The sequence below is a fragment of the Anguilla anguilla genome, chromosome 10 (assembly GCF_013347855.1).
Source record: "Anguilla anguilla isolate fAngAng1 chromosome 10, fAngAng1.pri, whole genome shotgun sequence".
In the NCBI taxonomy this organism is placed as follows: domain Eukaryota; kingdom Metazoa; phylum Chordata; class Actinopteri; order Anguilliformes; family Anguillidae; genus Anguilla; species Anguilla anguilla.
In genome coordinates, this window is record NC_049210.1 from 2,878,052 (window position 1) to 2,892,780 (window position 14,729).

At 46.1% G+C, this 14,729-nt stretch overlaps 3 protein-coding genes across 3 annotated transcripts in view; 1 reads left to right on the forward strand and 2 right to left on the reverse strand.

Annotated features, from left to right (window-relative positions):
* inpp5jb (inositol polyphosphate-5-phosphatase Jb) overlaps positions 1-5,577 on the reverse strand; it is a 26,806-nt gene extending 21,229 nt beyond the window's left edge. Inside the window, exon 1 of the mRNA XM_035380260.1 lies at positions 5,329-5,577. The gene's annotated coding sequence lies outside the window, so the exon portion shown is untranslated. The remainder of the gene's footprint in view (positions 1-5,328) is intronic.
* Positions 1,558-7,650, forward strand: selenom (selenoprotein M). Its single transcript, XM_035380275.1, has 5 exons — positions 1,558-1,831; positions 3,569-3,604; positions 4,262-4,296; positions 6,827-6,905; positions 7,288-7,650. The coding sequence occupies exons 1-5, from the start codon at positions 1,736-1,738 to the stop codon at positions 7,519-7,521; spliced, it is 480 nt and encodes a 159-aa protein (XP_035236166.1). The 5' UTR covers positions 1,558-1,735; the 3' UTR covers positions 7,522-7,650.
* Positions 7,651-10,806: 3,156 nt separating this feature from the next.
* Positions 10,807-14,729, reverse strand: part of smtnb (smoothelin b) — a 74,118-nt gene continuing 70,195 nt past the window's right edge. Inside the window, 1 exon segment of the mRNA XM_035380257.1 lies at positions 10,807-11,070. Within this exon segment, the coding sequence (XP_035236148.1) occupies positions 10,917-11,070 (154 nt within the window). The 3' untranslated portion in view covers positions 10,807-10,916.

A 14,729-nucleotide genomic window follows, 5' to 3' on the forward strand; every position in this document is an offset into this window, starting at 1 on the left:
AAAAAAAAAGAAAAAAGAAAAAGAATGAAATAGGCCTAGCCTCATTACCACTGTGGGTGACCAGCCCCCTGATTGACAGACCTCTTTGGTTTCCCTGGTAACACAACAGGGTTCCGATCCCTCACAGGACTTATGGAGCATCGGGGGGGGGGCGTGGCTGAACTACGCTGTAAAATTTATGAAGCTGGAGTTGGAGCAATGTTTCCACATGTATGTCAGTTTCGCGTTAATACATCACTTATATCAGCCACAAGGAGTTTTGTGACGTTTCAGCTTAATGGTCCTCTAAGTCAATTAATTAAATCAAATGCTAATACTTCCTCAGTGAGGCTAATATTGTATATATGAAAACGTTTCTTTATCCATGTTTAACATTATACAAATATTTTGGAAATGCAGGCTGAAGGCTGGTCTTATTGAAAGTAGGTCATCACTTTGGGCTCAATACTCTGTGGTACTGTTACCAACTGGCACCTGCTGAATAACTGAAAGCAGACAGAAAAATGTATTCATTACAGAATATTATTTGATAACTTACTGTGATTGGGTACCATGGATATGCAAGACAAATGCTGTCTGAATAACATAGGATAATGTAATATTCTCAAGACACACAACGTTCTAAGAACCACAACAAAAATGTGGACAAGTTCATTTCCAAAACACCTATGATCCCGCATCTCAAGGTGAAATAAAATGAAGACGGTGCAGCCATCTTCAATCGTTGCTGCCCCCTAGTGTGCGTTTGCTGGCATAGCCTTATAAATATCCAGTTGACCAGTTTGAAACCTCAAAAGCAGTGGTTCCCTACCTCGGTTCTGGGGACCCCCTGTATATGCTGGTTTTTATTCCAAACACAGTTACCATCCCAGAATTTTAACATGTTAATTTTTTCGTAATTGTGTTATTCATGTTTAGAGGAATTATTTGCCCTCCAAAAAAACTCCAAAGTAGGTTGTACAGCAATGTTATGTATTCAAAGGGTATAGGCATAAGCAGATTAATTTCACCGCGTCTCTTCACAAGTACAGACATGCAAATCAGTTTTTATATCGTCTCGGTAGACTTATTTCCTTATCAATTCAAAAGCGGCACCAGACCTTCACTGTCAAGGACCAGACAGGCCTGCCCTCAACATGCCGGCCAGTACTAGTAATATAAGACGCCATGCCACACTATCCCTTAAATAAACTACTTGTGGTCGGTCTAAGCCTGTGGTCTACGCTTTGTACAAACCACCAGTGATGAAAAGCAAACATAGGCTACCATCAGCATTACAACAACTGAACGTATAGGGTAATTACTGTTTAACTTATGCAACACAATATCTTTGCACTAGCCCCAGATTAGTCAACCGAGCAAAGTGCACGATTCTGCAATCTCCACCTAGTTCATACGTAGACATAACAGAAGCATCTGCACATCCCCCCGCAAACCGGCCTCGTTTTGTTTAGGACATGATCCTCCAAATAATTATGAAAAGACGAGCTAGGCTCATATTTCCCTTCCGCCTCCCTCAGATACTCCTGACGTGGCAGCGATTCCCCGGATGTGACACAATTTAGCATCATCTCCGAGGGCTGGGCTGAGTTCCTCCCACCGACCAGCCGTCCACCTCCGCATCTACGCAGCGGCGCTCGACACGTATAACCTGAGGACAGGACTAACCTGCCGGGCGCTGCCAAATCTTGACTCCGTCTCTCGGCAGCCTTGAGGTGCTGCCATCGAAATAAAGATGTGGCTGTTCGTTTTCGCCAGCCTCCTCCCGTGTCTGTTGGCGTATGAGGTGGATTTCAAGAAACTAGATGGCTTGGCTAAAGCGAAGGTGGAGGTAAGGCGTTGAAAGTGGGTTAAATATTATTTAGACTGCATATCCGAACCGTTGACCCTCCCTCCCAAATAGATAACGAGCATTTAAACTGTTGTTGTGCATACCGTTATGGAATAAATATTTTGCGCGTGCTAATGCTATTGGGATGCTTCATTAAAACGGAACATTAAAAAGCAACTCATTTTGGCTCCATTTGGTCTCGACAGTAAAGGCAAGCTATGGAGACACATCATTCATTGCCGACAAGCACTGAGAGCTAAATCTAATGATTGCTCTATGTAAGTCTGAAGGGAAATGTTTTGTTTTCTACGTAATTACAGATTTGCAGAGAAAATGCGTCACCGATTTTTTTTGGTTACGCAGCGTTTTGCGATTTTACCGCTATGGATGTAAACCTGCGTGAAGATAAATCTCTGCTTATCTTCATAACCGGAACCTCTGTGTTTAAATCTGATGCCAACTTTTCATAACATTACGATGATTCCCACATAAACGCCACATTATGAGCGTTTAATTCTACATAATTAAAAAAACAAGTTACCATGTTCAATTGTTGAAGCTACTGGCATGGATCACCGTATTGATGCTCTGGAAAGGTATCCAGAACGTCCTGTCTATTGTCGTGTCACAAAAGATATGCAGGCGGGACAGCTCTGTCTTGGTGGGAATTTGAAATTTGATCGCGCGTAAAACAGCGCTGGGATTTTTTTTCAAGGAGTCCTGAAGGAACCAACTTCTGGCACCTATCAGATTTTTTTTTCATGCAGCTGGTACACTATTAAACTCGCGAGACTGTTAAATTGGCCATCTTCTGCCCAATTTAACAGTCTCGCGCAAGTGGGTCTATATCTGTCTCAGTTTTCTGGTGACATTAATTTGTGGGTTTCTGTCTTTAGCCGGCAGTGGTTAGTAACGTGGTGGAAAAGACATCTAGAGCCGATGGCTCAATTTTGGGAGGGTGACAGATTATTGGCGAGGGAAACATGTTATTTGCTCAGTTACGTCATTCGCTGTGAATGGGACACGGGGCCTTTGGTTCCTCCAAATTCTCCCGAACACTTGGTGTTTTAAGGATCAACCACAAGTTATGAAATACCTCGGCTTCAGTTAATCAGATGTTATACTAATGATGCGATAATACAGGTAATGATGAATGGAAAAACCTTTACAACAAGCTAAATTAATCCATATTTTTTTTGCAAACTCACTAATTTGGTGTCACACAGCCTTGCAACATCTGTGCAGTGATAGTGCTTATAAAATTCTCACTGGTTTGTGCATTAATTCCAATCCCAAAAGTCATTCGCCACTGGAGAGTGACACACTTTTAGAGACACAAATGAAGGATAGCTTTTGCCCAGGACACTGTTTGCTCCACAGTGCAGTTAATTAGCACTAGCAAGTATAACTGACGTTTGGACCTATTGTGGCTCGTCATCGAACGTTCCATCAACAAGCTGATGAATAACTGGACACGGGTTACGGGCCAATTTTCAGCCTGAGGGCCCAAGTATTAAAGTATCAAAGGGGCCCTGTTGGTTTAGGGACTGCTTTCGGGGAATCTGGCCCCAAGGGCCAAACATTTTTTCTGTGGAAGCTCGCCACACCCTAGTCACACACCCGGCAGGACGAGATCACAACGCGTGTGCCACCAGGAAGAAAGGCTAGACCTGGTGCTACCGATTCTTAGGAATGTCACTTATAATCCCTCTAATTGTTATTTTAATTTTTTTTCAGACTTGTGGAGGGTGACAGTTGAACCGCCTGAGGGAGGTGAGTTGTCTTGCCCACTTTTTGATAAGCAAGTAAAAAAATTTTTGTCATTATTTATTTTTTTTTTTACTTTGTACACTTACAGTACATCTTGTTGTGTTGAACTTAATACTGCACTTATTGAAGTGCGTCGCTAAATTCATTGCTTTCTGGGTTTTGACATTGCTTTTCCTCGACCCCCTGGAGGATTTTGGGTTGAGCAAAAATTTGCCCAGTCTGCACACTTTGCAGAGAAACGTTCAGTGTGGACAAAATGGGACAGTAAGCTCACATCTTTGCTCACTGCCTACGGGCTTACTGAAAATAATAAGATTTCACTGGTCTTTGCAAACGGCATACGGACAGCTAGCTTTCTTTTATCGCCCAAATCTTTTGTTGTTGCCTTTCTGCAGTTTTTTAATGTATCCCTGAAGGTCTTTTAAAAAATATATATATATATATATATTTATTTGGCCCATATTCATCACAGCCTGAAGGATCGATGTATTCATGTGCAAACTTTCAGTCTGACTGTTGGCTTTGTCAAATTTGCAAAACAAAATAAAAAAGAAAATTGAAATGTTCTCCAGGCTCTCGATGGGCTTTTGCCAGTACAGGTTGCATCAGCAGTAAAGAAAGTGGTCTGGAGCCAGTGCTGACCCTCTGCTTCCTCCTCAGGTCAAGGCCTTTGTGACCCAGGACATCCCTCTTTAGTATCCTTTCAACTGAGTGGAAACTGCCAACAATACAAAAACAAAAAAATTCCTAATACAACTTTTAAATGGTCGGATCCATTACTTTCTATTGGAGACACGCTGCTCAGCCATTGGTTGAAAATATCGCTGAGACTAAACTCAACAGTGTAGTCTCAGTGATAACACTCAACAGACACATCCAGCTCTGGTGTTTCCACACCAGTGTTTTAGTGAACGTGAACACCTGCCTCTCAGTCATTTGCATGCCAGTATCGCAGCGCGTACGAAACTGCGGTTTGCATACATGCAAACATGTGCATTCATAGCACCTGTAACCGGGGTAGGCAAAGCCACGGAAGGACAAACAACTGCTGTGGTTTCAGCTGAGGCTGCATTAAATATTTATGACGCACTAAGTATTCCAGTTTTGAATGCCCGATTGTAATTTCATTAGTGCTCCCTGCTGCGGCCCCCTACTGTCCATTTGGGAAAGTGCAGGCGAGCGTGTGCTCTCCCCTGAAGCATATGGTGTCGGGCTGCCACTTCCTGTCTCACTGCTGTTCCCAAGCCCTGCTCCCCACAGACATGAGTCAGAGGAAGACATTTCCTGTGCATGTCTTAAGACCATTAGTGGTCATCTTGACATATTCAGATTGTATTTCATTGATAGAACATAGAAAATATAATCCATTTATTTAAATTTCTAAAATATATAATCTGATTTAAATTGGTCTGTACTGTATAGACTGCATAAAGAAGAACATTTGAGGTCTTGGTTTTGTTTTATTTTATATTTTTCTGATACAGAAACTTGCCGGTGAGGAATGTGTTTGTACTAACTTGCTCAAGGTTTCTGAAGCGTTGCATGCAGAAGCACTGCAGGCCAGAACCACAGTGGGCGTGGTGATAATTGCAGATTTCTCTCTCCTGCTAGCTGCTGTTGAAACCAGTTTGACACAGCCCGTTTTTTTTTAAACCAAACTCCAAAATGAACGGCATATCTAGTTCAGTCTCCCGTAGGCCCACCCAGAAGGGAAAAAACACACTCACCCGTCTTCCTTGTTTTCCCCCCACGTTCCGACGAGATTTAGATCGATTCCTTGTTGACCGAGAAGCTTTTCCACTTGTGTTGTCCTTGCAGCAAGGTGCTTGGGAAATCCCAGGAGGGATCAAAGTCCACCTTGTCTTTAGAAACAAAGAGTTCCTGCTCCCATCGGTCCCTGCAGGCTGAGCTGCGTGACTGTGTGGTACATCCCTCCAGTTAAAGGATCTTTTATGGCAGTAAACAAAAATCCCGTCGTCGCGTTCTCTACAGGGACATGACAAGGCACATCCTAGTCACGCAGTGTCATTCCAGTTTTCCAAAAAAAAGGGGGGGCAGCTTAAACCTGATTGGATATGAAATTAATTAATAAATGCTTATCGTTTCCAGTGGGTAGTCTGAAACAAATTGGAAGGCGGAGACTTTCTTTTAATAAATCCTGAACGAGAGCGGCTCTGGCCCGCTGGGTTGCACAGAATAGTGCGCTCCGTGGCAGTAAGTCAAGGGCTCCTTTTGAAATGCCAGCAAATGCGGCCATTTTGTGCCAAGAAATGAAATGTGAAGCGAGCGATTGTGCACCACAGCCATTTTTGGGGTAATTAAAGGACCCGGGGTGGGGGCAGTGCCCGTCCCGGGATAAACCCCTGTTGGCACAGCGTGGCACTGTGCCAGTCCGGAGCCTCTGCTCGCCCTGGAGAAAGTTCCCTGGAAATGCCAGCCGGTAAACGAGAATTCTGGAAATGGCCGTGCCATCGGGCAAACAAAAGCATTTGCCTGTGCAAACTTTTAAATGGTTTTACAATAGTTTGCATCCTGGAGCAGCATGTTGGGAATTGCTCTGTGTGATTAATTTGGCTCCGTTCACAAGACTGTCTGGAAAGGTGTGCATATGCCAGATGTTGTCATGTTTGCCACAGGCTAAAAGTGCTAAGTCCTTATCCAAGCTACAGTATTTAGTTCAAGCGCAAAGAATACGTTTGACTCCTGGAATGTTGTACTTCTGAGAACCAGAAAACTGTGGTTTAAATGTCATGGGGGGGGTTGCTGGAGATTTTGGTAATTTGCGGTTGCACCTTGGCCCTGTACGGCTGCCTGTCTTAGCCCTGCTGGCATTCTTACAGTACTTCTTTGGCTCTGAAACGGCGCAAGAACATTAACCTCGGTGGGTTTAGCCAGGTACATCCAGTTTGATTAAAAATCCACACAGATGGAAAGACCAGGGCCCTGTTTCACAATGCAGGATTGCTGAGTTTGAGCTGGATAACTGCATGGAGTAAAACCCGGAACCCTCCCAAATCTGGAACACAGCCTGAGGTAAAAAAAAAAAAAAAAACAGCTGTTCCGGGTTTTACTCTGCGCAGTTATCCAGCTAACTCAGCAATCCTGCTTTGTGAAACACCCCCCTTGGATGTTGAGTCTGTGTGAATGGCACACAGTCCCAGATTAACTGGCACAGCCAGTTCCCCTGCGTGTTTCCGGTTGCCCTTGACGACCTCTCCTCCAAAGCCACAATCTGGTGATGAAGCACATTCCTGGGGCGGACCCTGAGCTGGTTCTTCTCAGCCACTACTACGAGGAGCTGGACGTGAGTGAGCTTTCCCACAGACGGGATCAAATGGGGGGAAAAAATCTTATTTAAAAAAACAATCAAATTCTCAAGGATTAATTAATTACATAAATGTCACAACCCCCATGATAGTAGCAGACTGAAAGATTTTATCATAGCTTAAACTATGAAATGTGCAGCATATTAAATGTGCTTTTTAAATGATAAAATACATCTTGTAAGAGCGATGTGTAGGTTTCAGAAATATGTTGCTCAGAAGCGCTCATCATGCCTGCGTGAATGACTGTGTGTGTGTGCGTGCGTGCGTGCGTGTGTGTGTGTGCGTATTTTGCCGTCGCCTGCGCCTGTTGTACGGGTCTGTATTTGTGCGTCTCACCTTTCACCCCCCCCCCCCCCCCAGCGGATCCCCCTGTCGGACATGACCCGCTCCGAGATCAACGAGCTGCTCGGGTCCCTGGGGTTCTACAAGAAGGCCACGCCCGAGGAGGAGGTCCCCGAAGAGTTCCGCTTCTCTCCGGCCAAGGACAGCCCCTTTAAGGAGCCCCCCGAGTCGCAGCCCCCCCCCACCCCGAGCGCTGAGACGGAGACCCCGCCCGAGGAGGCCGACCAAGAGAAACCCCACTCTGACCTTTAACCCGGAAGCAGAGGACCTGCAACCAGGAAGTAGAGGACCAGAGCTGGTCACCAAACCAAACTCCGTCCCAGTCTGACCACACCTACACTCAACCCTGATAATGTGTTGTGTTTTTTTGTTTAAAAAAAATAATAATTAGTGTTGTTTTAATGAATCTTCAGTGCACGTCGGGTGTGTTGAGGTTCCGTATGGGTCTGCTGCTCGCGCCGCACCGGGTGTCTGGCGCCCCCCACCTGCCGCGAAACAGAATGACGCCTCGGGCCACAAATCGCCTGATTGGCTCGGGGCTGATGATGCGTTTCCTGGTGGGTGGGGCCCCAGATTCACCCAGGGTGTGAAAAACAGAAATGGTGGTACAGCTCCCAATAAAATCACTGGGTACAAATAAATAAACAAATAAATAAATAAATATTGCAAATCTTCTTTTTTTGGAAAGCTATTTTGAATGGGTGGTTGTGCTGTGTTCTCATATCACTGCTATAGGTGCACTGCAACTGAAGCAGGACTGGCGCTCAGATACACACGTGAGTTAGCTCACACACATAACACTGTTTCACACATACAGTGTACATCAGGAACACATACAGTCATACAATGTACATCAGGAGAGCTAGCACTGATTTGTGAAGTGGCTTCATTATCTCACTGGGTACTAATTTCATACACGAGTAACTGCACCTGTATCCTTCCACTTTTAAAAGTGCAGTCAAGTCCCGTGAAGAAAAAAAAGTAGACCAAAAAAAATACATGCCAGCCATCTTTTTGGTTTCTTAAAATGGTTTTAATCGTTAATTCACATTACAATGTGGTGTACAGAAAACATGATATCTATGACAAAAGTGTTGCGAACTGGTATGTACAGAACCTGCTAGCTTATGGAAGCCCTCTGGGGCTTTCTGTGATGCAGGCACACCAAGCATATCTCCTTCTGGGGGGAAAAAAAAAAACAAAAAACAAAAGTAACCGTGGCAAACTGTGTCCTTCACAGACTCATAGAGGGTCACAGAATATATTTATATATTTTTTTTCAGAACAGGCCTTTTAGACCACAGTTAATTCCGCTTGTTCCCAGGGCCTTTGACAAACAACCCTAGAGAAATTTCAGCAGGAGGGGGGAACAAAAAAAAAAAAATCTAGTCCTAGACGCGAGCGTTCGCGTTCCAAACCCTCTCTACAGCCTTGGCCAGGGAATCTCATGGCCGGGAATATAGACCTCAGGTTGCCATAGGAGCATCCAATCAGAAAGGAGAGAAGCGAATTACATTAAAACCAATTTTAGAACCAATATACACACGTCAAGATCTTTGAATTTTTTTACGCCAAGCAGTTATAACCATATAGCTGTATTATCTAGAATAAATTTCTTCCCTGAGATACTCTTTTTTTTTTTTTATAAGGTTAATCGAAATGACATCATCCTCTTCTCACATTTGTGATGTCATAAATCTTTTTTTCTCGCCGCCTAATTTAATTAACATGAAACAGCAGCTCTTCTGTGGATTCAAGGCTGTAGAGAAGAAGTGACTCGGGCGAAAACCAGAGGTTGAGCCTCTTAAAATAAACCTCAAGCAAAAAATATATACACATACATTTCTATAACCGCTTAAAATAATTACTCCATAAAAAAACGACCAGGTGCTGGCTAGAAGTAGTTCTGTTATAGCGTGTTCTCACCTGTAACACTATAAAGTGATAAAACACTACCCTGGTGTGAATAAGGAGCCAGTGAACACAGGACAGGTGTGTGTTCACCTGGCCGCGCTGGCAGTGAGGGGACGTGTGAAGGTCACGGCAGAGGTCACTGGGGGGGCGTGGCCTAAGCAGAGACCCGTTGCTGAGCCCCGAGGTCCGCCCTGCGTATGACGCAAGTGAGACAGCTGCCAATCAAGGCCTCGAGAACAAGGTGTGCGGATTCCTTAGCCAATCAGTGACTTGAAATGCACCACTGGTACTGCTGAGAACACCCCAGAAACCAGCAGACACAGTGGCCCTCCAGGACTGGAGTTTGACACTTAGCTTAGACTGTTACCCACAGCGACTTCCTTGGCAAGCTCACTGACCTAAAGTCTGGGATGGCTTCAGTTTAATTTATGGGTAATAACAGGGGAGTGAGTGGAAGTCCTTTGAGGTTCTGAAGGAACAGGTGGCCAAAATACGTGAAAAACAGGTGTGGAGTGTATGGCGAACCTGCTCACGAAAAAAAATGGAACTTTCAACAACAGTGTAAACAAAAAAAGGCAACTTGGATCACTTCTGACGGAGCAACACAAAGTGAGTGAAAAGAGATGTCTGTATCCATGGTGATTTGAGAGGCGGTCCTACGGTATGTATGTACTATAAACCTATCAGGACTCCGGGCTCAACAAGGGGTCGTGCATCTACTGGTGACATAACTATAGTACAGATAAAATAACTCTCATTACCAGTGCTTATACATCATCGACTTAAATAGAAATAATAACAAATATTAATAATACAAATAATGATAAAATAAAAATAAAAATAAAAACTATTCAAGTAAACGTGTTTTAAAAAGCATGCAGGTTTTGGTAACGTGTATAACAAAACAACAGTACCGGGGGGTAGAGACAGAAGCTATATAAAAACCCATCAGATATAAACAACCATTCCTCCTATAGCATCTTCAAAAATAGCATCTCATTATACAAAAATGCCCCCGAGTGAGCAAAGAAGGCAGAGGAAAATAAACAGGTGACTTATAATTCATACACACCGTCCACATCTTCCATCTTGGGTGACAGTATTATCTCCAGCTACCTGTGCTGTGATTGCCCCTTGCGGTGGGTGGGTGTTCAGCCAATCAGAACTCAGCACAGAACTCCCGCTGTGGGTCATGGAGGCCCACGTGACCCCAGTTATTTTATAAAATCATAACTACATAAGTTTTAAAACTTTAAACTTAAGGTTGTTTTTTTTAAAAGAAAAAAAAGAAAGAAAAAAAGACTAAATATAAAAACCAGATGTGAAACTTTGGCATTTCAGGCGCACTGAGTGTTCGTTCTTGGCGGTGTCGACGCGTAGCTCGTGCAGAGCGTGTTTTTTGGGTACCGCTCCCTCCCCAGGGCTGACTCTGCGGGGCGTGTCCGTGGCCCCCCAGCGCTCACGCCTCTGCGGCGGACACAGGGCGGCGGGGGCGAGCGCGAGACGGATAAACGCACCTTCGGCCTCCTCCAGGGGTCGTCTGAGGAGCGGTGCTGGGGGGGGGGGGGTTCATGGACGGAGGGTGGGGGAGGTTGGTGGCGGGGGGGGGGGGGGGGGGGGGGGGGGCAAGAGGTTTGGCAGATTATAAATTGTGGTTTTTTTTTTTTGTCCACTGTCCAAGGAAGGGGAGCGGAGAGCCATCAGTGGGTGGGTGGGGGCGGGGAGTTCAAAGGTCAGAGGTCAGCGAAGGCCTGGCGGGTCATCTCATACCGACGGAGGTGGTTGACCAGCGACTGCACGTAAGTGAAGACGCACTTGGGGTCGGGCTTCTTGCCCATGATCATCATGTCCTCCACCTCCACGAGCGGCATGCAGTTAGCAAGAGCCCTGAAACAGAGGGGGGTGGGGGGGGGGGCAGACAGCATGTTCGGTGGGGGGGCGGTGTCGTACAGGCAGCCACTCCACAGAGGTACGGCACACAGAGACGAGGGACCTTAAGAGTTCTTAAGAGAGACAAATAAAATAACCCGCAGAGGACTCTGCTGTGAACAACCTCAGCCATGATGACTGGAACCTCAGTTAAATCCGTCTACAGCAACACGTACCAAGTCAAGCAGAACCGAGATCAACGGCCATGTTTAATTCATGCAGTTTCTGTAAGAACCTCCTGAAGAATGCCCAGCCTTGCTTGAATAAAAAAACGATGATTCAACAGAAGAGATCCATCCCGATATTTGCAGTTTTGTATTATTGCCTGAAAATGACAGGATGCCATATATGTATATGCTGGTTTATAAAATACGGCTGCAGAGAAGTGACTCACGGAAGCAATTAATTGGTGTTTATTGTTCATAATCATGATCAAAGTCAAAATTATTTGCAAAATGGGAGGGTAATTAATCTAGATCTGAGGCAGCAGCTTCACTGTCTCTTAATCAGGAAGTTCAAGACACCTGGAGCAGCTGCTGTAGAGGAATTAAAAAACATCCACTCAGCATTCCTCATCCCCCCTTTTGCACTGTTGCTCTCAGTTAGTGCTCTTATCTCCTTGATCACAGTCAGGTGTCATCAAGATTAAACATCTGAATGACTACCATTTGCTGCCTTCTACACGACTCCAGTGTTGAATCCGTCAGGGCTACAATAATGAAAAACTTTCTAAGCTGCAAACACAACAGAAGTAGCAGAACCCTGTAACATGGTCGCTTTTAACGAACAGAGCTGTAGTGACTTCATTAAGTTCATTAACTTGGAAAACGTAACATAAAGGCCAAGCTGACCAAAATATTTGTACTTCTGCTGTCTAAATTTTACTGTTTCCAATAGCATTCAAAAATTTTTAAAATACTGTGCATGGCCACTAGGTGTCAGGCTGTACACACATGGGAATGGGTCAGGTAACGCGTAAAGAAAATCAAGGATTCCTGTCTGCAGGTTCAGTTATCTGATAAAAGGAATACACAGGGGCAGGAAACTAAAGAACAAAGGGAGACAAAGTGTTCTAAACAATAGCAACAGCGCTACTTGAACAGAGAAAAACGGCATCATTAACCCTTTGAAGAGTGGGTTTCTGGGAATGTTTTTTTTTTCCCCCCCAAAATTCTGAGTGTTCTAGAATTCCTTTGCTTTCAGTCACCAGTAGTGATTGTGACATCAGCGTCAGAATGTTCAGTTGAGAACACTCTGATCACATGTCTGTGACCTCACACATTAAAGGGTTAAAGAAAAGGAACTCTTTCAGTCCTCCACTACCAGTTGACCCGGCCAAGACCATAAAAGGCCATTTTAAAAAATCTGGCAGTTGCTTCTGAGGTAAAGGCTCTTACACGCACTGACACTGGACCCAGGATTTATCCCCATCCCTCTGGCTTTCCCACACAAACAACACGAGGGGATACGGCGGCCATGTTTTAACGCAAACAGACGGCAGAGAGATAGGTCGCGTCGATAAAAGCCGCCCCTGCTTCCTGCTCTCTCACACGGAGGGAGCTGGCACAGACCAGGCTCCCTCCTCAATCCCCTCTCAGGTTCAGAAAGTCCTTTTAAAGTGCCGGCGCTCCAGATCGGGAGATAATGCTGGCGCTCCTCAGCTTGGCCCCGGGCCCAGAACTCAATAAAGCCATGTTTGGCCGTCTGGACCCGGGACCTCGCTTGCATAATATAACTCTCTGCCCCCTAATAACTTCAACTGTAACATACAGAGAGCCTCAACACCCCAAACCATCCCCCCCACCCCTCTGGGAACATCAACATCCCAACCCACCCCCCTCCCCTCCCCCTCGGGGACCTCAACACCTCACTGAGATTCTGAACACTTCCTCACTTTCTTTGACTCTGTTCCTCTTTGCGAGACATTGGTGTCTGTCTCTGCAGTATTAGTTTCATCCGTACACTGGTGGTGGATCTGGGAACCCAGAGAATCACTGAGCCCTCTCTGCGGCTAGCCTAAGCACCATGCTAAGCCCCTGCAGCCATTAAAGGCATTAAAACACAGCGTAAATGTTGAGAATAAAGCCGAGTGAAATCTGAAACCCAAACATAAAGGGAGATAGAGATGGAGAGAGCACACTACTGCAGTCACTTGGACCACCGTGCAGTACTGGCTTTAAACTCACGGGACGGACAGTCAACCCAAGGCCCTGAACTCACTGAACCTCTCACTCAATACACCTCTGCATTCCCATCCAATCTGCAACCAGCCAATCAGATCACAGCACCCAATGATTCGCTGCATTCCCATCCCTTCTGCACTCACAGCCAATCAGATCACAGCACCCAATGATTTGCTGCATTCCCATCCCTTCTGCACTCACAGCCAATCAGATCACACCACCCCTTCCCTGCATTCCCATCCATTCTTCACCCAGCCAATCAGATGGCAGCACCCCTTCCCTGTACTCCCATCCCTTCTGCACCCAACCAATCAGATCACAGCACCACTGCACATGCAACACGGCATTCTGATCAACAGCTGATAAGCACAACACTAGGAACACGGGTAACTTAACCACACCCCCCACAACCCCCCCAACCACCACCACCCCCCCCCCCCCCCCCCAAACCATCGGCACGGGATTCCCTCCGTGCGCTCCTCCCCACTCTCACCATTCAGCGGGGTTCGGGCCGGGAGGGGGGGCGACTAGGCGCGACTCTAGGAGGAGTTTTTGGTTTTGACCAGGCCTTTCAGCACCAGGCCCCGGTAGAACTCCTGGAGGTACGTGTACACGCACTTCCAGTCCGGCTCACGCATCCGCACCATGTCCTCCACGTCCAGCAGCTGGGGACAGTCCGCTAGCTTCCTACACCCAGCCGGGGGGGGGGGGGGGGGGTGAGAGGGGGAGAGAGAGAGAGAGAGAGAGAGAGAGAGAGAAAGAGGGAAGGAGGGGTAGAGAGGCAGAGAGAGAGAGAGATACAGAACAAGGGAGAAAAAGAGATAGAAAGAGGGGAGGAGGGGGAGAGAGAGAGGCAGAGAGAAAGAGGGGAGGAGGAGGAGGGGGAGAGGCAGAGAGAGAGAGAAGAAGTGGAGGAGGGGGAGAGGCAGAGAGAGAGGGATGGAGATGGGGAGGGAGAGAGAGAGAGCAAGAAACACAGAGATATAGAAGTAGAGACGGCAGGAGAGGGGGAGAAGACAAAATAAAGAGCACAGAGGATGGGGGTAGGGACAAAAAGGACAAAGTCGGGGTAACAGAGGAAAGTACAAAAGGAAGGAATGACAGGAAGAGTGAAGGTAAAGACCAAAGAAAAAGAGGGAGACAGAGAGAGAGAGAGAGAGAGAGAGAGAGGAAGAAAAACAGCAGTGAGCAGCCAAAACAGAATAAAACAAACAGGGTGAGGAGAGAGAGAGAGAGAGAGAGAGAGGAGAGACACAAAGAGACATGAAGATTACATTCTCTGTGAGGAGGGGCTGGAGCCGCTCACACGTATGTGCACACAAACACAGACACAACAAAACGTCAAATGGAGCTTCAGGCTGCATCCATTTCGCTCTTTTTGTTTTTCGGGTGCGGGGGTGGGGTGCGCTGAGGACACACACACAGACTCGGACA